At 44.0% G+C, this 26,045-nt stretch overlaps 1 protein-coding gene across 1 annotated transcript in view; it reads left to right on the forward strand.

The window, feature by feature from the left end:
• Nucleotides 1-25,786, forward strand: part of LOC106578306 (semaphorin-4G) — an 81,582-nt gene extending 55,796 nt beyond the window's left edge. Inside the window, exons 6-16 of the mRNA XM_014156988.2 lie at nt 2,041-2,134; nt 2,274-2,387; nt 4,048-4,202; nt 14,254-14,429; nt 19,256-19,394; nt 19,768-19,990; nt 20,194-20,309; nt 20,410-20,564; nt 20,825-20,886; nt 21,206-23,330; nt 25,149-25,786. Coding sequence (XP_014012463.2) covers nt 2,041-2,134; nt 2,274-2,387; nt 4,048-4,202; nt 14,254-14,429; nt 19,256-19,394; nt 19,768-19,990; nt 20,194-20,309; nt 20,410-20,564; nt 20,825-20,886; nt 21,206-22,203 — 2,232 coding nt within the window. The 3' untranslated portion in view covers nt 22,204-23,330; nt 25,149-25,786. The remainder of the gene's footprint in view (nt 1-2,040; nt 2,135-2,273; nt 2,388-4,047; nt 4,203-14,253; nt 14,430-19,255; nt 19,395-19,767; nt 19,991-20,193; nt 20,310-20,409; nt 20,565-20,824; nt 20,887-21,205; nt 23,331-25,148) is intronic.
• Nucleotides 25,787-26,045: the final 259 nt, after the last annotated feature.

Here is a 26,045-nt window from a genome sequence, read left to right on the forward strand (position 1 = left end):
CTCCTGTTTGGAAAATGGCTGTGTGGTTTTTCTTGTGTTGTACCTGTCCTAACATAATCTAACTTTATGCTTTTTGAAATCGGACAATGTGGTTACATTAAAACCTCTTACATCTAGACGTTCCGCTAGCGGAACACCTGCTCCAATATCCAATGATGGGCGTGGCGCGAATGACAAATTCCTCAAAAATACAAAAACGTCCATTTTTCAAACATATGACTATTTCACAGCATTTTAAAGACAAGACTCTCCTTTATCTAACCACACTGTCCGATTTCAAAAAGGCTTTACAGCGAAAGCAAAACATTAGATTATGTCAGCAGCGTACCCAGCCAGAAATAATCAGACACCCATTTTTCAAGCTAGCATATAATGTCACAAAAAACAAAACCACAGCTAAATGCAGCACTAACCTTTGATGATCTTCATCAGATGACACACCTAGGACATTATGTTATACAATACATGCATGTTTTGTTCAATCAAGTTCATATTTATATCAAAAAACAGTTTTTTACATTAGCATGTGACGTTCAGAACTAGCATACCCCCCGCAAACCTCAGGTGAATTTACTCAATTACTCACGATAAACGTTCACAAAAAACATAACAATTATTTTAAGAATTATAGATACAGAACTCCTTTGTGCAATCGAGGTGTCCGATTTTAAAATAGCTTTTCGGTGAAAGCACATTTTGCAATATTCTGAGTAGATAGTCCAGCCATCACGGCTAGCTATTTAGACACCCACCAAGTTTAGCCCTGACCAAACTCCGATTTACTATTACAAAAGTTTGATTACCTTTGGTGTTCTTCGTCAGAATGCACTCCCAGGACTGCTACTTCAATAACAAATGTTGGTTTGGTCCAAAATAATCCATCGTTATATCCAAATAGCGGCGTTTTGTTCGTGCATTCAAGACACTATCCGAAGTGTAAATAAGGGTCACGAGCATGGCGCATTTCGTGACAAAAGATTTCTAAATATTCCATTACCGTACTTCGAAGCATGTCAACCGCTGTTTAAAATAATTTTTTATGCCATTTTTCTCGTAAAAAAGCGATAATATTCCGACCGGGAATCTGCCTTTAGGTAAACAGACGAAAGAAAACAAAGCATGAGGTCGACTCGGGCACGCGCCTGAGTCTCACAGTACTGTAACCAGCCACTACCCAAACGCGCTACTTTTTTTCAGCCAGAGCCTGCAAAGCCACGATTCAGCTTTTTGCCGCCTGCTGAGAGCCCATGGGAGCCGTAGGAAGTGTCACGTAACAGCAGAGATCCTCTGTAATGGATAGAGATAATCAAGAAGGGCAAGAAATTGTCAGACAGAGCACTTCCTGCATGGAATCTTCTCAGGTTTTGGCCTGACAAATGAGTTCTGTTATACTCACAGACACCATTCAAACAGTTTTAGAAACTTTGGAGTGTTTTCTATCCAAAGGTAATAATTATATGCATATTCTACTTTCTGGGCAGGAGTAATAATCAGATTAAATCGGGTACGTTTTTTATCCGGCTGTGAAAATACTGCCCCCTAGCCATAACAGGTTAAGGAGAAGTGTACCTTTAAAATGGTGTAAAATAGTCGTATGTTTGAGAACTTTGAATTATGACATTTTGTTGTTTTGAATTTGGCGCTCTGATTTTTCACTGGCTGTTGAATAGTGTGAACCGTGGGTGGGACCTGCCCAAGATCAACTGACTTGCCTCGTAAAATTAAGGTGAAAATACATTTTAAAAACACTGCCCTTATTTTGTAAGTAAGCATTTCTCTGTGAGCTACACCTGTTGTATTTGGCGCATGTGACAAATACACTTCGATTTGATTATTTTAAGTGTTTCTAAAATACCTTATGGGAAAATTAAGGGTGTAAAATCGATTGGAACCATTTCCGTGTTTGACCGCTAGGTTTTACGGGTATTATGATTCATACTGAAGTGCTCTATTAGCATGCTAGGTTACCTGCTTTGGTGATGGTTTGATTTATATTCCCCTACTGTAGTTATTGATCCTCTCTCTTCTCTTTTCTATTAGGATGTGGAACGCTTCACTTTCTCCTCTAGCTTCGAAGAGGGCAGGGACAGGTGTCCCTACGACCCAGCCAAGGGCTACACCGGCCTCCTTGTGGGTAAGAACCCTAATCTACCCCCTGGGCTGCACTATTTTGCCCTAACCCACCACTAAGAATGAACTGAGAGACAGTCATCTATCCCCTGTTCTGGGTCCATCTCTCTTTGATCCCTCCATCTCTCTGGTCCTGATTGCAGATGGTGACATGTTCTCCGCCTCCCAGTATGAGTTCCGCAGCTCTCCGGATGTCCGTCGGAACTTCCCCTTCCCCACTCTGAGGACAGAGGAGGCCCCCACCAGATGGCTGCTGGGTAAAGAGAGGCTGACCCATCCGTTATCTTATAGACATTGGTTTCATTTTGTGGTTTGATCCCATAGACATTAAAACCAGTAGATAGTGACACTGCTGACGTCATCTGCGTATTTCTATGGAAAACTCCTGATGGGCAGAGGCATTTGAATTTGAAACGCGCCATATTGCTGAATGGGGCTGAATGGCACCAAAAATTATCTAAGGATCATGGTGAAAGTGGCCATAACTAGCAAAAGATCAAGGTCGATATAGTAATTTTCATCCTGCCTGATAGAGTTAACCTTAATGTCTATGGAGCCTTCTCGTAGCCTGCTGGCCCGTGATTGGTCTGTGTCAGCACTTGGTCCTGTGTGACGACAAATGTTGTAGTCAGAATGGATCACTATTTACTTAAATGTCTCAATTTGTAGCGAACTTAATTGACCTTGGGGAGCCCAAAACGTCCATCTAAAAAATTAAAAAAGTGTTCTGGCGATCGTAATTTATATAGGCTTTCTAGGGCAGACCAGGGTTTTTGGCACCACTAGGTTGCTACGCAGTAGCTGACCAACAGAGGTCTTGACTTCACGCTCCAGACCGGACCAGGGGCATTGCCAGAAATTCGTTGGTGTGTGGAGAAGCGTTTTTGTAATAATAATGTATTATTTTTTGTTTTTGCTCAATCTGATTGGGTGGGCCTGGCAGGGCCTGGCTCCCCAGTGGGTGGGCCTGTGTCCACCCAGACCCACCCATGCCTACGCCCCTGAACCGGACATTGTGGTCCTGCTTGATCCCTACAGCTACGCAATTTTGGAATACCAATGTAATCTGTAATTCTGATCCATTATACTACAACTATATGGTACTAAGCAGACCTGGGTCCAAATACATGCATATTTAAATACTTGTATTTTAAATATTATTTTCTATGTATTTGAGTATTTTCAAATTTACTGGCCAAATCAACTTTCGATTTTTTTGGGTCCCCTTGAGCTGTCCTAAACATGCAAGTCAAACTGGGTGGGGGCTTCAATGGGTAAAGTATTAGTATTTGAAATAGAGTTAGTTGTAAATACATGACAATACATTCCAATTTCCAAATACATTCCAGCAATATTGAACTACTTGTATTTTCAAATAAACGTGGTCTAAATAATTGTTTTGAAATGTATATGAAAGTCATGAAAATGCAGTAAATATGATCAAATCAAATGATTTGAACCCAAGTGTGGTACTAAGTACTGGCCGAAAACATAGAGCATTTAATATTCATTCCTTCATAATACAAGCTCTGCCTTCACCTTAGCATACTCTTATTCATATACTGTGGTACTAAGTACTGGCTGAAAACATAGGGCATTTAATATTCATTCCTTCATAATACAAGCTCTGCCTTCACCTTAGCATACTCTTATTCATATACTGTGGTACTAAGTACTGGCTGAAAACATAGGGCATTTAATATTCATTCCTTCATAATACAAGCTCTGCCTTCACCTTAGCATACTCTTATTCATATACTGTGGTTATCCTTGCTTTCCACCTACATTATCTCTGTATCAGTAGGTGGCATGGTATGAGGATTACAATAACATTAATCTCTCCATAGTATGTGCTTTGCCAGGAGTTGGACAGAATGTACACAGTGTAATGATCTGTTTTTGTTATTGTGTGAGCAGAGGCGGACTTTGTGGGCTCGGTGCTGCTGAAGGAGAGTGTCAACAGCTCAGTGGGCGACGACGACAAGATCTACTTCTTCTTCACGGAGAGGAGTCAGGAGCAGATGGCCTACCCCAGCCAGACCAGGGTGGCACGGGTTGCCCGCATCTGCAAGGTAGGCCTGAAGGGGGACATGTGTTATGGCATTAGGGGTTGTCCAACTCAATGGAGGGAGAAAGCGGAGAAATGGCTCAATGGCTGCCATGGAATGAATGAAACGATATCAAACACAAGGAAACTCAAGGTTACTTGCGTAACCCAGGTTCTCTGATATTATGAGTGACATATTTCACATGTGGGATTCACCTCAATCTCAGAAGCTTGAAGAACCAATTACACACTCACTGCCATACCCTAAGGTCTGAAGAACTGCTGCTTGGCGAAGCATATCAAGCTAGCCAGATTTCCTTGACAGTTTGAACACAGCCCGCAACGCGGTTAGGCCTTGTGGCTGGGACCGCGGATATTCGCAGGCTTGTGGCTGTTTAAATCCCTGCTGTTTGTTGCTGTTTCCAACGGCCCTGTGAGCTGTGCTGGCTGGAACTGCGTGGAGTACCAGCATTAGCCTACATCGCTACCATGACAAAGACCAAAGACGTTGGGAATACCATTGAGGAGAGTGGTGTCTCTCTATCACAGGTGAAGGATCTTTTAAAAGAACAAAAGATGTTCTACAAGCAGTTGTCACAACAACAAGAAAATAGCTTCAGGTGTGTCCAAATACTGGTGGAGTCAACTAATAAAAGAATGGACAATCTGACCAGAGAGTTCCAGGACTTGAAGAATACTGTTCAGTTCTCCCAGGGTCAGCTCGATGAGTTTAAACAGGAGAATGGCAAGATGACCGCAATCTGTAAGTCATTGAGAGAGGACATCAGCTCTGTATGTCAATCCATGATAACAATAACAGAGAAATCAGATCTCGAGGGACAATCAATGTGGAACAATATTGTTGTGGATGGAATTGCAGAATCTCCACATGAGACCTGGATGGAGTCTGAGGACAAAGTGAGGGAAATTATCAATGAGAAACTGAATATGAACCACAGGTAGATTGAGGTGGAACACGCCCACAGGACTGTAGAACCCACCTCTGGCCCAGGTGACAGACACAGGCCGATAGTGTTCAAGTTCCTAAGGTTCAAGGACAAGGTAGCTGTTCTGTAAAGAGCCAAGAACTTGAGAGGAACATACATCTTCCTCAATGAGGACTATCCTGAAGCTGTGCGCCAGAAGAGGAAAGAACTTATCCCATCCATTAAACTGCCAGAGCACCTGGGGACATTTCTTACATCCGCTATGACAGGCTCATGGTACACCCTCCCTCCCAAAAGCCTGAAAGTCATCAGAGAGCCAAGCCTGTGGGTTCGTAGTGTCAACTCCTCAGCACACACACAGACTTACACACACCAACTGGTTGATGGTTGACTGCTGAATAATGTTTTTTTTCTTGCTTTGTTTGCTCTTTTACATATTATGTATATCTCCGATAAGTTACCCAGGAAAGGGCTAAAATTAGCCCATATTAATATATGTAGCCTTAGAAATAAAATCAATAATTTGCTAACATCAGATAACATGAATATATTAGCCATTTCTGAGACTCACTTAGATAATTCCTTTGATGATACAGCAGTAGCAATACAAGGATAGAACATCTATAGAAGAGACAGTAATGCCTATGGGGGAGGTGTTGCTGTATATATTCAGAACCATATCCCTGTAATGCTTAAAGAATATATCATTTCAAGTGTTATTGAAGTGCTGTGGTTGCAGGTTCACCTGCCTTTTTAAAAAACGTTTTCCCTCTTGGGCACCCTATGGGCTTGGGCCCAGCCCCTGACTCACACAATTGACCAGTCACATTTATTTATTATGCAGTTTATTTAAATTGTTTTATTAAACAGTTACCCAATTAAGGCAGGGCCCCTCAGTTACCCACGTGTGCCCCAATCTCCTCTCCTCCCCACATCTGACGATAAGCAGAATGGCAGCAGCAGGCTGTCTACACACATTAAGAGTAGGGCGGCAGGTGGTTAGAGCGTTGGGCCAGTAACTGGAAGGTTGCTGGATCGAATCCCTGAGCTGACAAGGTAAAAATCTGTCGTTCTGCACCCGAACAAGGCACTGTTCCCTGGTAGGCTACCATTGTAAATAAGAATTTGTTCTTAACTGACTTGCCTAGTTAAATAAAGGTTAAATAAAAAAAATATAAAAATAAAGTGACTATGCATAGATGATAAACAGAGAGTAGCAGCAGTGTAAAAAGAGGGTGGGGGAGGACAATATATGATCAATACAAGTGGATGTCACAGACCCAACACTATTGGTATGCACTCTATTTAGTTGAGTGATAACCTGGGTCATATTCAGGGCTGGACTAATGCAGAGGCTTGCCGGGGCCCAAGAGGAAGCAAAAAATAAATTTAAAAAAGGAATTTATTATATGTGTAATATACAGTATATATATTTTTTTAACTGCAACCGCCAACCACAGGAGGATTCAGAAGCCCGCCCTTTTTTATTTAACCTTTATTTAACTAAGCAAGTCAGTTAAGAACAAATTCTTATTTACAATGACGGCCTACCCCGGCCAAACCCTAAACCAGACGACGCTGGGCCAATTGTGCGTCGCCCTATGGGACTCCAAATCATAGCCAGTTGTGATACAGCCTGGAATCAAACCAGGGTTTGTAGTGATGCCTCTAGTACTGAGATGCAGTGTCTTAGACCGCTGCGCCACTCGGGAGCCCCAAAACTCTGCCTACACTACAGTTCAAAAGTTTGTGGTCACTTAGAAATGTCCTTGTTTTTGAAAGAAAAGCTCATTTTTTGTCCATTAAAATAACATCAAATTGATCAGAAATACAGTTTAGACCTTGTTAATGTTGTAAATGACTATTGTAGCTGTAAACGGCAGATTTTTGATGGAATATCTACATAGGTGTACAGAGGCCCATTATCAACCACCCTCACTCCTGTGTTCCAATGGCACGTTGTGTTAGCTAATGCAAGTTTATAATTTTAAACGGCTAATTGATCATTAGAAAACCCTTTTGCAATTATATTAGCATAGCTGAAAACTGTTGTTCTGATTAAAGAAGCAATAAAACTGGCCTTCTTTAGACTAGTTGAATATCCGGAGCATCAGCATTTGTGGGTTTGATTACAGGCTCAAAATGGCCAGAAACAAAGCACTTTCTTCTAAAACTCGTCAGTCTATTCTTGTTCTGAGAAATGAAGGCTATTCCATGCGAGAAATTGCCAAGAAACTGAAGATCTCATACAACGCTGTGTACTACTCCCTTCACAGAACAGCACAAACTGGCGCTAACCAGAATAGAAATAGGAGTGGGAGGCCCCGGTGCACAACTGAGCAAGAAGACAAGTACATTAGAGTGTCTAGTTTGAGAAATATATGCCTCACAAGTCCTAAACTGGCAGCTTCATTAAATAGTACCTACAAAACACCAGTCTCAACATCAACAGTGAAGAGGCGACTCCATGGTGCTGGCCTTCTAGGGATCCAAATAAACCAATAAACCCAGAGACAGAGTTAGTGTATTCATCTATGTTATTCCCAGAGACGGCCCGGAACATATCCCAGTCCGCGTGATCAAAACAGTCCTGTTGCATGGATTCCGGTTGGTCAGACCAGCGTTGAACAGACATTAACACGGGTGCTTCCTGTTTTAACTTATGCCTATAGGTGGGGAGGAGCAGAATGGAGCCATGGTCTGATTTGCAGGAGGGGGTGAAGGAGGGCTTTGTATCCATCTCGGAATAGAGAATAACAATGGTCTAATGTATTTTTCCTGCGAATGGGGCAAAAGATGTGTTGGTGGAATTTTCCTTACAAGTCCCCGGCTACAACGGATGCGGCCTTGGGATATGCTGTTTCCAATTTGTTCAAAGTCCTGTGTAATTCCTTGAGTGCCAACGTGGTGTACCGTAATTTCCGGACTATTAAGCGAACCTGAATATAAGCCGCACCCACTGAATTTAAAAAAAAGTATTATTTTGAACATAAATAAGCCGCACATGTCTATAAGCCGCAGGTGCCTACCGGTACATTGAAAAAAATTAACTTTACACAGGCTTTAACGAAACACGGCTTGTAACAAAAATAAATAGTAGGGTGACCATATTTTAGTTTTCAAAAAAGAGGACATGTCTGGGAAAAAGAGGACGTATGGTCACCCTAGTATCAGCTGTCTCATTTGGAGTGTTTTTAACTTCGACTAATTTACTTTGCACGCCACCATTCTTCCAATCAAAATACTGAATAAGCTGAGGGAATATTTTCACAGCACCGTGATTGCTCCCATCAGTAGAAACACCACAGTAAGGTATGTCTTCTAGTGCTTTCTGAGCTATGTCAACAGAATGTGGTGCTATCACAGCGTTAACAATTGCTTCGGTCTTAGTACGAGCGCTTGAAAATGTTCGCGCAGCCTCGGAATCAGGGAAAGCCTTTTTAACAAGGCAGATGTGCAGTCCATTGATCTGTAGCTAATGTGATGCTTCGTGTTGTGGAATGCAAAAACTCCCCCCGCAGCAGTAACAGCATCTTCTGTTTTACCTGCTCTCACAAAATAGTCAGTTAATTTACCTGACGAACTCTCTCCTTTAGCTGCAATTTTGTGTTTTGCGGAGCTTATGTGGGCTTCTAGGTCGCTAGCACCTTTATTTGACACTGACACGTACGTGCCAGCTTTGCAGGTCATGCATTCTGCTTCACACGGATCCCGACCAAGACGAAAACACGGGAATTTTCTCTGTAAATCATCTGTGAATTTACATTTGCATTTGGGCATTTTTACACTGTTCTGGAGCCATGTGCCACTGTTGACAAGCAAGCTGCTGCTCTGTCTCTTGGCTGTTGCCATGGTGAGGGTAATGATTGAGATGCAGTTTGACCATTGTTTGCGTAGGCCTACATGACCCACCAATGGTGGCGTGTGAGAAGGCGGGACCTAAAGAGAAAGGTCAAAGCAATGCAAAACCCCAAAAACGCACACAATGAATGGGACTTTAGAAAGCAAAAGCCGAATCCCGGACATTTTGGGCGATTTAGAAATCCCGGCCGGAAGCATTTTTTTAGGTCCAAAAAGAGGACATGTCCGGGAAAAAGAGGATGTATGGTCATCCTATAAATAGGCTTTAACGAAACACGGCTTGTAACAAAAATAAAAAGCCTACCAAGAAAGTCATTGGTCACTATCTTCCTTCTCCTGTGCACTGAAACCACTGAAGTCATCTCCTTTGGTGTCGGAGTTGAATAGCCTCAGAATTGCTTCATCCGATATTGGATCGTTTTCATTGTCGCTCTCGTCACTTTAATCCGGAGGCAAATCCCCTGCTGAGCCCTCTTCAACACGCAGCAGTCCAGCCTTTCGAAACCCGTTGATGATAGTGGATTTTTTGACAATGCTCCACGCTGTCAGGACCCACTGGCAGCATAAGTTGCTCTTCGCATGCGGCCCATTTTAGTGAAGGATTTCAAAAAAAAGGATTTCCCCCCAAAAATTTGAAAGCGGGAAAAATCCATATATTAGCCGCGTCATTGCTTAAGTCGCGAGGTTCAAAGCGTGGGAAAAAAGTTGCTGCTTATAGTCCGGGGGATGTACACAGCTGTGATACAAACAGCTGTGAATTTTCTCGGAGATAATTGGATTGGCATTTGATTGTGAGGTATTCCAGGTCAGGGGAACAGAAACTATTAAGGGTTTGCACATTCCTACAGTCCCACCATGAATTGTTGATCATGAATCATAATCCTTCACCTTTTTTTTACCACAAAGTTATTTTTCCATGTCTGTGCGATGCATGGAAACCCCACCGTTGCCAGGCTGTATAGCCTGATCAAGCACCTCCTCCATCAGCCAAGTCTCTGTAAAGCAGATTGTTACAGTCGCTCATATCTCTCTTGTAGGAAATCTGCGCTCTGATCTCACAAAGTTTATTGTCCAGAGACTGTACATTAGCAAGTAATATAGTAGGAAGCGGAGGGTGGTTTGACCTTTTCCTTAATCGGACTAGAACCCCAGCTCACCTTCCCCTTCTCCGGCAGCGTCTTTTTGAAAAAAAGGCTCCTGTGATGAAGGGCTCCAGCTCCGTTAAGTAGATTTTGTGGTGAGTAATCTCAGTAACACAACCCAGCCAAGCCGCATTGCTTATTGACTCCACGCCTGCTTAACCCGGAAGCCAGCCGCACCTTACACCTGGCGACCCTGTCAGCGTGCATTGCGCCACAGAAGTCGCTAGTGCGCGATGGGACAGGAACATCCCTGCCGGCCAAACTCTCCCCTAACCCGGATGATGCTCGGCCAATTGTGCGCCACCCCATGGGTCTCCCGGTCACAGCCGGCTGCGATAGAGCCTGGACTCGAACCAGGTTCTCTAGTGGCACAGCTAGCACTGCAATGCAGTGCCTTAGACCACTGCGCCACTCGGGAGGCCGTCTTGTCTGCTTTCTGAGGGGTTTCTTGGTGTGCCACTGTTGCCAGGCAGAGTAGAAGCCCACCAAGCCCGCTCCAATGGCAGTCTTTCTTTCTCTCTCTCCATCTCACCCCCTTTCTCTCTCTCTCTCTGTCACTCTCTCTCCTCTCCCCCTCTCTTCCTCCCACTCCCCCCCTCTTTCACCACCTCATTTCATTGGAGATCAGCATGCCCAGAAACCACTCCTGGAGATACAGAAGGCTGTTTTTTTTTCACTCCTCCTCCTCTCTCTTTGGCTGTGCCTGGTGTAACTGTAATCTCCATTGTTTCATGCTTGCAGTACCCCTATATACAAAAATGCAGCTTTCTGGGAATAGGGACATGTCTGCTCTGTTGTAGTGGTGATGGTGGGGGGTAGAATGTGATGGATCCAGCCCTAACTGGGCCACAGCAGCCCATGCAGATTTAAATCTGGGGGTGGAGGGGGGGGGGGGGGGGTGGGCTCGATTCACCCCAATGGCATAGTGGCAGTCGCCCATGATGATGACAGTTGTGGCGGCGACAGGTCTGTCTGCTTCTCAGCAAATCCCCAACCTTCTTTCCATCGGCAACCAGCGTGTACGGTCTACCGCACAGCCATCAAGTTGCCAGATGTGGCATCCATGCTTGAGGCAGGCCTACTTGGCTAGCAGCCTAAAAAGCTATCGGCTCTAGCTGAAAGAAATTCCACAAATTAACTTTTAACAAGGCACACCTGTTAATTGAAATTAATTCCAGGTGACTACCTCATGAAGCTGGTTGAGAGAGTGCCAAGAGTGTGCAAAACTGTCATCAAGGCAAAGGTGGCTACTTTGAAGAATCTAAAATCTATTTTGATTTGTTTAACACTTTTTTGGTTACTACATGATTCCATATGTGTTTTTCATAGTTTTGATGTCTCCACTATTATTCTACAATGTAGAAAATAGTAAAAATAAAGAAAAAGCCTTGAATGAGTAGGTGTGTCCAAACTTTTGACTGGTACTGTATGAGTAATGTGTGCTGTTTTGTGTTTGTTTAATTTACTTTGTGTCACGTCCTGACCGGTAATAGGGGTTATTTGTTATTGTAGTTTGGTCAGGACGTGGCAGAGAGTATTTGTTTTATGTGGTTCGGGGTGGTTGGTTGTTTAGAAGGGTGTTTGATTTATTATTTCCGGGTTTTCGGCTATGTTATATGTTTTGTATTTCTATGTTCATTCTAGTATTGGTATTTCTTTGTTTAGGTCATTGGGTGTTGGACTCTCAGTTGGAGGCAGGTGTTTTTTAGTTGCCTCTGATTGAGAGTCCTATATATAGGTATGTGTTTGTGTTGGTAGTTTGTGGGAGATTGTGCTAGGTATAGCTTTTATTGCCTTACCGGCCTGTTATTCGTCATTGTGTTTTGTGTACGTGTTTATTTTGGTTTTTCCTTCTTTGCCAATTTAATAAAAGATGAGTGCACATAACTCCGCTGCGTTTTGGTCCGACAATGATTTTTCTTTATCATCTGACGAAGAAGAATGTGACACTTTGTTTACTGGGACTACTGTATTTTCTGAAGGATAAAGTACTGAGGCTGGGTAGAAATATTTTTTTATAAAAAACAGAAATGAAGAGCAACCCACTGGGCACAGACGTCAATTCTTTGTTGGTTGAACGTCATTTCATTGAAATGAAGTAGAAACAACATTGAATCATACAATGTGTGTCCAGTGGTGATGTATTAAAACCCCGACAAACAAAGAGACGAGAAGTCTCTACTCTAAATGAGGTGCACAATCTGTCTATTCAGGCTTCTTCTCAATGCCATCGCCTCCGAGCACCTCCTCTGTTGTTGCTGCTGCTACCCGGAATGCAATTAGAGTAAATATGCTCAAGTAGGCACACTGTGAGCCAGAACCAAACACTCTCATTCAGTGGTACTTGGTAATGCTTCTGGTGTGTAGTGGGGTTGTGTTAGTGTGTGTGTGCACCTGTCTCTGTGTGTATAACGTACAGTGAGGGAAAAAAGTATTTGATCCCATGCTGATTTTGTACGTTTGCCCACTGACAAAGAAATGATCAGTCTATACTTTTAATGGTAGGTTTATTTGAACAGTGAGAGACAGAATAACAACAAGAAAATCCAGAAAAACGCATGTCAAAAATGTTATAAAATGATTTGGAAATAAGTATTTGACCCCCTCTCAATCAGAAAGATTTCTGGCTCCCAGGTGTCTTTTATACAGGTAACGAGCTGAGATTAGGAGCACACTCTTAAAGGGAGTGCTCCTAATCTCAGTTTGTTACCTGTATAAAAGACACCTGTCCACACAAGCAATCAATCAATCAGATTCCAAACTCTCCACCATGGCCAAGACCAAAGAGCTCTCCAAGGATGTCAGGGAAAAGGTTGTAGACCTACACAAGGCTGGAATGTGCTACAAGACCATCGCCAAGCAGCTTAGTGAGAAGGTGACAACAGTTGGTGCGATTATTCGCAAATGGAAGAAACACAAAAGAACTGTCAATCTCGCTCGGCCTGGGGCTCCATGCAAGATCTCACCTCGTGGAGTTGCAATGACCATGAGAACGGTGAAGAATCAGCCCAGAACTACACGGGAGGATCTTGTCAATGATCTCAAGGCAGCTGGGACCATAGTCACCAAGAAAACAATTGGTAACACACTACGCCATGAAGGACTGAAATCCTGCAACGCCCGCAAGGTCCCCCTGCTCAAGAAAGCACATATACATGCCCGTCGGAAGTTTGCCAATGAACATCTGAATGATTCAGAGGACAACTGGGTGAAAGTGTTGTGGTCAGATGAGACCAAAATGGAGCTCTTTGGCATCAACTCAACTCGCCGTGTTTGGAGGAGGAGGAATGCTGCCTATGACCCCAAGAACACCATCTCCGCCGTCAAACATGGAGGTGGAAACATTATGCTTTGGGGGTGTTTTTCTGCTAAGGGGACAGGACAACTTCACCGCATCAAAAGGATGATGGACGGGGCCATGTACCGTCAAATCTTGGGTGAGAACCTCCTTCCCTCAGCCAGGGCATTGAAAATGGGTCGTGGATGGGTATTTCAGCATGACAATGACCCAAAACACACGGCCAAGGCAACAAAGGAGTGGCTCAAGGAGAAGCACATTAAGGTCCTGGAGTGGCCTAGCCAGTCTCCAGACCTTAATCCCATAGAAAATCTGTGGAGGGAGCTGAAGGTTCGAGTTGCCAAACGTCAGCCTGGAAACCTTAATGACTTGGAGAAGATCTGCAAAGAGGAGTGGGACAAAATCCCTCCTGAGATGTGTGCAAACCTGGTGGCCAACTACAAGAAACGTCTGACCTCTGTGATTGCCAACAAGGGTTTTGCCACCAAGTACTAAGTCATGTTTTGCAGAGGGTTCAAATACTTATTTCCCTCATTAAAATGCAAATCATTTTCTAACATTTTTGACATGCGTTTTTCTGGATTTTTTTGTTGTTATTCGGTCTCTCACTGTTCAAATAAACCTACCATTAAAATGACTGACGGATCATTTCTTTGTCAGTGGGAAAACGTACAAAATCAGCAGGGGATCAAATACTTTTTTTCCCCCTCACTGTATGAGTTTGTGGTATAGGTATGTATGACCATGAGTAAACCTGCGTTGATATGCGTGTGTGTTTGTGTGACTCTGATGACCTGTTTATCTCTAACCTCGCTCTCCTCCCTCCAGGGTGACTGGGGGGGCCAGAGGACCTTGCAGAGGAAGTGGACGTCCTTCCTGAAGGCCAGGCTGGTGTGCTCCGTTCCTGACTACGAGCTCCACCTCAATGTGCTGCGTAGCGTCTTCGTACTGGAGGGCCCAGACGTACACAGCACCGTCTTCTACGGGATCTTTGGCCTGGAATGGTAAGAGGATGGAGCAATGCGAGTTGTTGTTTACCATACTGCTACTGGCTTGATACTGTTGTATGGTCATACACTCACAACTTAGTTTGCAGAGATTTGTTGTCTGTTGACTAGTGTAAGTAGATAGTAGTTTTTGAGAGGCTGCAGTAGGGGCGTATGAATGGGAATGTCAAGCGACGGTATAGAGTAGCTGGCAGCAGTGATGTTTGTGTTTTGTGCTGATATGCAGTCATGCTGCATCCAACTGTCCTAACGGGACTGAGAATCAGATGGAGGGTAAAAACAGCAAAAAATACTAAAGTGCACCTTTGTGAGTTAAACCTGTCACCATGTGTGTGACTTGAGTGAGTAAGCCAGACTGTTTTCAGCAGAGAGGAAGAGGCGAAGAGAGAGGGCTCACTCTCGCCAAAATCTGTCCAGAGTAAGCCCAATGCGTTTCTAAGGACATAATATGTAGACCTAAACCTTCCCGCCTTTGGGACATCGACTCCCATTGTTAAGGCGGAGACATGAGGATCTCGTCATTATATACAGATATCTGGTTTCAGCCTCTTGTAAATTGGAAAGAAAAGTTGGCGGGTGCACTGTTAGGATGCTGGTTTCCCCTAAACTAAATTGATGTTTTGCCAAAATTATAGAATTACTCTGTCTAAATAAAAACATTCAAAATACTTCAGAGAGCATGACTTAGCCACACAATTTATATAGTTTTTTACTCCCATGGATTGTTTTAAATCCCAAATGTGTAGGCCTATGCCTATTTGGGAATCCTGCAATTTGGGCAGCGCACGTGGCAATATGTCAAGCTGATGGAGTTGCGACTGTCAGTGAAAAGTATCTCAAATATGTGTGACAATAATGTGTCTTGAGTATAATTTCAAATATTGCAACAAGAAGAAGAGGGATGTGTGGCAAAGCGTAGGCCGTCATTGTGAATAAGAATTTGCTCTTAACCGACTTGCCTAGTTAAATAAAACAATTCAAAAATTCATGCACCTAACTCTCCAGAATGGGCTCAGCTGTCTCCCGCTAATCATTGTACATTGATTGTTTCATTGTGTGTAATGATGTACGCTGAGAGTCGGGAAGCAAGTACAGTCGTGGCCAAAAGTTTTGAGAATGACACAAATATACATTTTCACAAAGTCTGCTGCCTCAGTTTGTATGATGGCAATTTGCATATACTCCAGAATGTTATGAAGAGTGATCAGATGAATTGCAATTAATTGCAAAGTCCCTCTTTGCCATGCAAATGAACTGAATCCCCCAAAAACATTTCCACTGCATTTCTGCAGAAGGCTTCAGGGCACCCAAAAAGTCCAGAAAGCGCCAGGACCGTCTCCTAAAGTTGATTCAGCTGCGGGATTGGGGCACCACCAGTACAGAACTTGCTCAGGAATGGCAGCAGGCAGGTGTGAGTGCATCTGCACACACAGTGAGGCGAAGACTTTTGGAGGATGGCCTAGTGTCAAGAAGGGAAGCAAAGAAGCCATTTCTCTCCAGGAAAAACATCAGGGACAGACTGATATTCTGCAAAAGGTACAGGGATTGGACTGCTGAGGACTGGGGTAAAGTCATTTTCTCTGATGAATCCCCTTTCCGATTGTTTGGGGCATCCGGAAAAAAGGTGAGCGCTACCATCAGTCCTGTGTCATGCCAACAGTAAAGCATCCTGAGACCATTCATGTGTAGGTTGCTTCTCAGCCAAAGGAGTGGGCTCACTCTCACAATTTTGCCTAAGAACACAGCCATGAATAAAGAATGGTACCAACACATCCTCCGAGAGCAACTTCTCCCAACCATCCAGGAGCAGTTTGGTGACGAACAATGCCTTTTCCAGCATGATGGAGCACCTTGCCATAAGGCAAAAGTGATGACTAAGTGGCTCGGGGAACTAAACATCGATATTTTGGGTCCATGGCCAGGAAACTCCACGGACCTTAATCCCATTGAGAACTTGTGGTCAATCCTCAAGAGGCGGATGGACAAACACAACCCCACAAATTCTGACAAGCTCCAAGCATTGATTATGCAACAATGGCCTGCCATCAGTCAGGATGTGGCCCAGAAGTTAATTGACAGCATGCCAGGGCAGATTGCAGAGGTCTTGAAAAAGAATGGTCAACACTGCAAATATTGACTCTTTGCATCAACTTCATGTAATTGTCAATAAAAGCCTTTGACACTTATGAAATTCTTGTAATTATACTTCAGTATTCCATAGTAACATCTGACAAAAATATCTAAAGACACTGAAGCAGCAAACTTTGTGGAAATTAATATTTGTGTCATTCTCAAAACTTTTGGCCACGACTGTACATTTAATGAACAAACCAAGAAACATGAACAGCGCACCGACATGAAACAGGTACTGGAACAATGATGACTGGGGAAGAAACCAAAGGGAGTGACATATATAGGGCAGGTAAGCAAGGAGGTGATGGAGTCCAGGTGAGTGTCATTATGCGTGTAAAGCTGGTGACAGGTGTGCACCATAACAAGCAGCCTGGTGACATAGAGGCCAGAGAGGGAGCACATGTGTTTGCCCTTTGATGGTTTATTTTTGATAAATTCCCTATTACATATGTCACCAGTAGGCCTAGTAAATGTACCGTTAATCCCTCATACATACATTTCTGTTAATGCATGTTGTAAGGGTTGCGGAACTGGTGGCAGTGAAGTCAGACGCAGGAGAGCAGAGATGGGTAATAGCCGGAGCAGTTTTAATTCCAAATCCCACGGCAATACAAAAAGAAACCTACATGGGTACAAAACCCGACGCGCACCAGTAACATAGCGTACATGCACTTACAAACAAACAATTCCACACAAGGACACGGGGGAACTGTCACGTCCTGACCAGTAGAGGGTGTAGTTGGGTCAGGACGTGGCAGAAGGGAGTGAGTGTTTTATTGTTTCATTGATTTTGGCCGTGTGACTTCCAATCAGGCACAGCTGTAGAGGGTTGTGGTTGATTGGGAGTCACACATAAGTTGCCTACATTTCCTTTGTGTGGTGTGGGTAATTGTTCTTGTCACTGTGGTAGTACCTGACAGGACTGTGTTGGCTGTCAGTTTTTGTTGGTTTTGTGAAATGCATAGTGTTCGTAAATTAAACATGGCGAACCCTAACTCCGCCGCACTTCTTCCATAGACAGCCGTTACAGGAACAGAGAGTTAAATACACAACAATTAATGATGGAAATGGGAACCAGGTGTGTAAGAAAACAAGACAAAACAAATGGAAAATGACAAGTGGATCGACGATGGCTAGAAGACCGGTGACGCCGACCGCCGAACACCGCCCGAACAAGGAGAGGAAACGCCTTCGGTGGAAGTCGTGACACATGTATTAACTAGGCTACAGTCATTTATCGTTCTCATTTCTCGGAGTGGAAAAGATGTTTGCGGAGTTCACAACCGGCTATGCTTGTGAGAAACAAGTTTTGGTTTATTTCATAACCATTATGAGTTTTGTAAATCTTTTCATTGTCTTTTGTTTGGAGTGCTCCGAAAGCAATGAGCATGTGTCTGGTTTCTCTGTCATAATTTTGAGTGCGCGCGCCTGAGCACGGATAGAAAGAAGTATGCCTACCTGGCCTGCTGCATGCGAATGTAGGAAAAGTGCCCATTTGGCAATGTCTGATTTCTGATTGTCTTAACTAACCACGTACACCACTAATAAGCTGAGCTTCTCAGTTTTTTTTCTTCACCTCACACATTGTTACATCCATTTCAAATGATAGTTCCTCAGTATTTGAAATATCTTTCCAACACTCTTGGCCTCGATTATCTCCAAGCCTCGGTGTGAAAGGGCAAAATATGTTGATCCCATGTATCCAGTTTAAACGGCTGGTTCCAGTTGATGATTTGATACAATGTTGCACTGCCCTAGCAATAGCTCAAGTCAAGACAAGATAGATAGAAACAAAGTAGAGAGTTGACTGTGATTGAAAGAACCAGAATTTTCATCAGGATATTTTCTACTGTTTTATTTGTCGGCTTTAGGCCTATGTATTTTACTGAGATGACAATGGAAGTTATAGACCTACTCCTGCATTGGCCTATAGGCTATATCTGAGTTATATGCACTAATTTCTTTAGCCACCAATGTACCACAGTGTATCAAGGATGGTGCTCTCGCCTTAGTTGAACTTTTAACGTTTAGATTTTTATCACGTGATTAACCACGTGACAATGATTTTGCGAAACAAAAACATTATTATTGAAAAGAATCTGTTCCACAAAAATGTGCATAATAAAACAATAATTTCTTTCACTCAGATCGGTAGAAATGGTAGGAAAAATGGTAAGCTTCCCCAAACTTGAAACTCACGAGCTGCCCATGGTCTTTACTATAACATACAAGCGCGTGCACGCAGGAAGTCCTGTGAAAAAACTTGCCTGGCTATGGACATCAGAGGGCCATCCAAATTATTTGTTCTGGCGCCGGCCCTGAGCACATGACTAAAGTGCACATTGAATGCAAGTAAAGCATAAGCTTACTACTGAGATAAGACGACTTTACCCCTGTCAATGACATACTCCCAACTCCCCATATCCCTGTTGTAGACAAAGTGAAAGACAGAAACAATAAAATATTACTGTTGCCCAAAACCAAACTTCCACTCCCTTTCCCACCCACCACAGCTTTCAGCTTTCAGTGAATGATCTACTAAAACCTAACCAAAGTCTATTAAAATGTCGTGGATTTAGAAATTCGATCTGGGTAGCAGGTGGCATTTACTTTCCAAGAGAACAAACGCTTCAATGTTGATATAACGTTGAATTATTAATCTCTGATTTTGTGCATTTTTTCTCTCTCAGGAAAAATATCAAGGCATCTGCGGTGTGCCAGTACTCCTTCACAGATATTCAGAGGGCCTTCGAGGGGCCTTACATGGAGGTGCAAGATTACAAATGGAGGGAATATACAGGGAAGGTTCCAGTACCAAGACCTGGCTCGGTAAGTCTCTAGTAATACCCCTCTATTTCCCTGATACATAAAACCTTATGCCTCCCTCTCTCCCCTTTCCCCCATTACATACTATCTTTGGATCAATCTCAATACTCTCTACACAGTGTCCTCCTTTCCTTGTCTTCTTCCCTGCATCTAGAAAGAATGAATTGGTGAAAGCAGTATTTAGACACGGTTTTCACCAATTCAGTCTTTCTATAGTTATTTTATATGCTAATGTATGAAAGGAGAGGAAGGCCATTAATGCTATTGAGGTGCACCCTTGTCTCTATTTCTGTCTCACTCACTCTTTTCTGATCTGTATTGACTGCTCTCTCGCTCTCTTTCCCTCTCCGACCTCTGTCGTTCTCTCACTGCCCAGTGTATTACAGACATGCACAGGTCCCAGGGCATTAACTCGTCCCGTGACCTCCCAGACAACGTGTTAGCCTTTGCGATGCAGCACCCCCTGATGTCCACCCAGGTCCACCCCATAGGAGAGCACCCCCTACTGTTCAAGAGAAGTGTCAATTACGTAAAGATGGCGGTGCACAGGGTGGCAGCCCTGGACGGACACGTCTACACAGTGCTCTTCTTGGGAACTGGTGAGTCTGGCTAGATTTATAATGCATAGTACATAAGGAATAGTTGAATACTTATTTAACTTCAGTTTTTTCTTGTATTAATGTTATATGAATGTTTTATGAGAGATATGAATGTTATGATAGTTATATGAAGGTTATATATACGTTGTATGAAGGTTATATGAATGTTGAAGGAACATTTATATGTCTGTTTTTCCCTTCAGATGAGGGTTGGTTGCACAGGGCTGTGGCGATAGGAGGTCAAATGCACATCATAGAGGAGCTGCAGCTGTTTGTGAACCCTCAGCCTATAGACAACATGGTCATCTCGCAGGCACAGGTATTACACATGGCACATACACGCTTATAAAGCATTATACCTGTTGGCTTTGAGTACAGTGTTATCAAAATTGTATTGAACATAATTTATCCATCAACAGGGAAGTATCTATGTGGCCTCAAACTCTGCAGTGCTCCAGGTCCCCTTGTCCTCCTGCCAGCGCTACGCGTCCTGTTTCGACTGTGTTTTTGCCCGGGACCCCTTCTGTGCCTGGGACGGGGCGCTGTGTGTGAAAATTTCCTCACACACAAACAGGTGAGGGCAGGCACACACAAACACACAAAACACACACACACACACACTTTATTAGAAGAAGCTATCATTCTTTTCTATCAATGATCTCACCATAATATTTTTTATGTTGACTTTAGAATAGTTGTTTATTTTCTGTGTTATTCCATATACTGTACAGTACATTTGTAATACCAATCAAGTTTCTCCTGTTTAACTTTGTACTGTTTCTGTATGCCTGTAAATAATAAATGAGAACTGACATTCTTCTGGCTCCTATTCAGGTCCAATCTAACCCAGGATATACAGGGAGGGAAAAGAGGATGTGACAACAGCACAGGAGCTGGTATGAACTGAACACGCACACCACTGGCATAGCACCTGCAGCCCCCGCAATGCGAGGGGGCCCACAAGTGTAGCATATGAACACGTCATAAGCTATGATTTTGTGGGGGGGCCGGAATTACAGGAAATTAGCTTTAAAACTGCTGAATTTTCTCTCAGCCTCATGGCAAAAGGTGTAAAATAACATGAGATTAACTATAAAACTACCAAAAAAAATGGGTTGGGGGGCTTGATTGGACTTTGTTTTCTCTCTTTGTTCTCTCTCTCTGTCTGTCTGTCTGTCTGTCTGTCTGTCTGTCTGTCTGTCTGTCTGTCTGTAGTCCACCGCAGGCGTACAGTGATGTCTGGGGACGATGTCCTCCTCCATTGCGATCTGCGCTCCAACCTGGCCACTCCACGCTGGACCCTGGATGGCCACCAGCTCCAGGGCTACGGCCTCGACTCGGGCCATCGTGTGGGCACCGACGGCCTGCTCCTCATCTCCGCCCGGCCCGACCAGAGCGGAGACTATCGCTGCTACGCCGTGGAGAACGACGTGTGGGTACCAGTGAGGATGTACACTGTGAGGGTGCACCCTGACCTGCCTTTCCTTGTGGGGCCAACAGTCGTGACGGACACTTTATCAACCACCGCCCCACCAACCCCTTCCCTTCCCCCCAGCAGCCCCACCGAGCAGCCCCTGCCCTCCCTGCTGGCTCCCCTCCCCCCTGGACCCAAGTTCCAGACCTACAGACATATGGAGGCCATGTATATCTCCCTGGTGGCCGTGCTGGGCGGGCTGTGCCTGGTGCTAACCGTAGTGCTGCTCTACGTCAGCTTCTGCAGCCGGGGGCCATACCAGGGCTGCAAGTACTCCCAGCAGGGGCTGCCCGAGTCGGGGGCCACAGCCGAGAGGAAGAGGAGCTCCCACCTGGAGCTCAAGACCATCTCCAGCCACTGCAACGGCAGGCAGGAAAGCAAGCGCGGACGCCACTCCCTGTCGGTATCCAACATGGGTGATGGCTTCCTCCAGATCGTGCCCGCAGAAGGATCTCGAGGGAAATCGCCGCCCCCTCCCGCTCCGCCACTCCCAATGCCACCACCCCTGCCCTCCTCGGAGTACGCGTCGTCAGAGTACACCAACGGGATGTCGGCGACATTACCCAGCGTCCTACGCAAGATGAATGGCAACAGCTACGTGCTGCTGAGGCAGACGACGGACCCCGAGGGGAGCACGTCTCCCCTCTACCACTCGTTCACCGAAGAGCTCAACCGCATCCTGGAGAAGAGGAAGCACACGCAACTGGACCCCCAGGCGACAGACGAGAGCTCCGTCTAGCCCCACCTTGAGCTCTTTCCCTTTGATCTGTTTATTGGTTTAACCCAACTACAAAAGAGTGCCCCCAAGAGGCAGGGAGGTCTAACTTGTATTATACTGCTTTAGTTTACCCAGTGCCAAAGCGACCTGTGGGAGTATTCATACCTTAAACCCAATGTGCAACTTCCTGTGACTCGAGACAAGTGGCCCACCCACATAATTTCACTATTGAACATTGGAATAAAGAGGACTTTTTGACTTTCCCCTAACTGGAGCAGTCATGTATATAGTCATGGTATCCATTTTGGACACACACTGTACTAGTACATGGACCCTTTGATGGACTTTCAAGCAAATACATGATACATACACAAGTTAGTTACAATCCTACCTCAGACGCTAACCCTATTGTGGAAGCTGGTCAATTATGATAAGGTTCAGTGCTGGTCAAGTCAGCTGACATACTGACAGAGAGTGCTGTGGTGCATCGTGGGACAAGGGACACAGACTCGCAATGAGAGTCCAGGTCATATGACCAATGACCATGAAGTAAGATGGTAATGAGTTCGACTGAGGAACTATTCAAGCCTGTATGAACATTATAGACGACCTTCGGAACTATTGAGTTTAGACAACGATGGCTACTGTAGTTTAGTGCCATACAGTGTACATATATGATGGCTCTTAAAGACCCAGGCCTACTGAACCTCACGAGAGCACAGATGATTGGACAAATAATACATTTCAGTCATAACTCAATAACACACACTTATCTTTGTTTCCTTTTGTTCTCATGTAAATAGCAATTATATTTCTGTGGCAGCCATCAGTAGCAACTTTGGAAATACTGGCAATTTAAATGGTTTTAGGTAAACCAAATATAATTGTTGTTGTTGTTGCATCTTTGTGTTGTTAGCATCTGACTGTGTCAGAGGGGTAAAACTGCAGTATTATAGATAGACAGCAGGCTTCATCTAAGCTTGGCCGGATTAACACTATCATTGAAGAATGAAGACTATCATGAAGGACTGATCTCTGGTCAGATTGATCAGAGAAGCTGAGTGATGATGATGTTGATGATGATAACGAAGATGGTGGGACCTGATTGCCAGGAATGTGTGAGCCCAACAGGAGACCAGAGAGCAAAGGTAAGACTGAGAGAAAGCTGTGCCCTGCTCATCTTGTTGAAATACTTCACAATTACTATGAACATGTACAGTGACACTATGTCATTTGAACCTTTTTTCAAATTCAGTCCACCACCACCACCAAATAGATTCTGTCAACATCAGCTTTCATTTTCCTCTCCATAAAAGATGAAGGGCAGAGCGGCAGACATATTCATTCCAGCCCAGGTTGATTTTTGTGCATTGTGTCCTTTGCTGACCCAAGCTAGTGGCCACAAGCCAAATGAGCTGTAGGGCCATCACACTGAAAAAGACCTGTGTCACTGTTACCTAACCCGCAACACTCTCTCAATGTCTACGTGACATCAATGTCAACGCAATAACAACATACACTAGCAACAACCAGGGATATACTCCATTGCCTTGAGAGAGAGTCCACTCTGACCAAAACAAATATTGGCATAGAATGAAATGGCATCCTTCTCTATAAAGTGCACTACTTTTGTAGTGCACTATAGGGACTATTTAGGGCTCTGGACAAAAGTAGTGCACGATATAGGTAATACATTGCCATTTCAGGCGCATCCAGCTTAGGAACAAGTTGACTGAAACGTATCTCCCAGCAGCCAGTCAGCCAGTCAGTCGGTGCTTTATAAACCTATCAAGGCTCGCCATGTTAAACAGAGGTGTCTCCTCACCACAGTAAAGTGTTGAATCAGCTCTTGCCCTGTTGCTTCCCTGGTGGCTCGCAGCACAGCGCGCCGGTTTGTGTATCTGTCAATACGTCGCTGACAGTAACAGCAGCGCTCATCACTCCTGGGCTGGACTCCATAGAGACACCAAGTTAAGGCTTGTTGTCCTTTTTTGCAGACTTTATCAAATGCGGCCAAGCGGCACAGGAAGCATTTGACCTGTGTGTCCTGGTCAGTGATGCAGTGAGCTGATAGAGTAGGAGAGGGAGTGTGTATTTGTGTGTGTCCCCCACACACACAGGAGATGCTTTGCACCATCAGCATGTTTCCTCCTCCTCACCCTCTCTCCCTCTCTATCCGTATATGCTCCCTTTTCTATTCCCTGTCCCCTCCACACCTTCACCTCCATGCTAGAGGATCATCATTCCATCCATTATTACCCTTCCTCTCCCTCCTGTTCCTCTTTTATTTCCCCTCTCCCCTAGAGGAGCCTGCTGAGTTCACAATACACCATGATAGCCCCCCAATCAATTAAGCCTGACCTTCAAACAGTGCCTGTGACCTTGTCTTTGCAAAGGGGCTACTGCAGTGTTTCTCCATCCTGTTCCCTGGGCCTGGAGGTCCGACAGGGTGTGCACGTTTTTGTTCTCGCCCAGCACTGTATTCAACTAATCAAGGGCTTGGTGATGAGTTATGTGGAATCAGATGTTTCAGTGCTGAGCTTTAACAAAGATGTGCCCCATCTCCCCACAGGTCATTATAATAGCCGAACAGAATCTTCTTATTGGTTGATTAGAATATTGATGCACTATGACAGGTGTTGCATTGGACATAGTTTCCTCAAGGTGTCTCGTGGAAGGGTAAAATAAACTGTCACAGGACCATTATATTAATGTTGTACAAAAGCTTTTCTACAGCGGCGGTCAAGCAAGCCTGATGAATGTGTTTTCCTTATCTTATTGTCTCTTTGTGTAAAATAAATAACGATGTATCGAAAGTGCAATCACAATGAGGGTAGTTGAGGATAAATATTCAAAGTTGAAAGAACAAACTGAACATTTAAACTTTAGGGTATGTCATTTCTCATTACAAGTGTTGTTATGTTTAAAGTTTGTCTGTTTAAAAAAAATATTGTTTCTGTCTTTAGATATACAAGGAGATGGAGAAGCTGGTGAAAGGAAGATGAAGTGTGTGAGGAACCCTGATGATCTGAGCCAGTGTCTGCTCAAGATACACCAAAGGACAATCAGTGTGTACAATCTCCATGGGCAGTAAACTTGGATGCGGTTATGGATATTGTACTGTACTTGCTACTTATGGTCAAATGGCAAACATGCTGGCTGCTACACTCAAAACACACCTCCAGTATACTGTATACCTCCAGTACACACCTCCAGTATACTGCATGTCCCCATAAACATTTGGAACACTAATTTCAACAAACATACGCACTCACATCATACAGACATGACAACATTCAAGTCGAGGTTTAGATATTAACTCTACGTCACCTACAGAATACATTTGAGTGAACAATGACTAAAAGACGCATTTGCACTATACCTCTTCTGAGGACTTATTTGCTCTGTACATAAGAAGATTCAGTATACCCTTGTAAAGTGTTACATCCATGTGCTACATCCATGTTATGTGTTTTGTTGTTTTCTGGCTCGATGTAGAAATTACTAATACTTTACAATCTACACTGAACAAAAATATAAGTGAAACATGTAAAGTGTTGGTCCCATGTTTCATGAGCTGAAATAAAAAATCCCAGAAATGTTCCATACGCACAAAAAGCTTATTTCTCTCAAATGTTTTGCATTCATTTGTTTACATACCTGTTAGTGAGCATTTCTCCTTTGTCAAGAATACATCCACCTGACAGGTGTGGCATATCAAGAAGCTGATTAAACAGCATGACCATAACGCAGGTGCAGCTTGTGCTGGGGACAATAAAAGGCCACAAAAATGTGCAGTTTTGTCATACAACACAATGCCACAGACGCCTCAAGATTTGAGGTAGCGTGCAATTGGCATGCCA

The sequence above is a fragment of the Salmo salar genome, chromosome ssa19, assembly GCF_905237065.1.
Source record: "Salmo salar chromosome ssa19, Ssal_v3.1, whole genome shotgun sequence".
NCBI classification, from domain to species: Eukaryota; Metazoa; Chordata; class Actinopteri; order Salmoniformes; family Salmonidae; genus Salmo; species Salmo salar.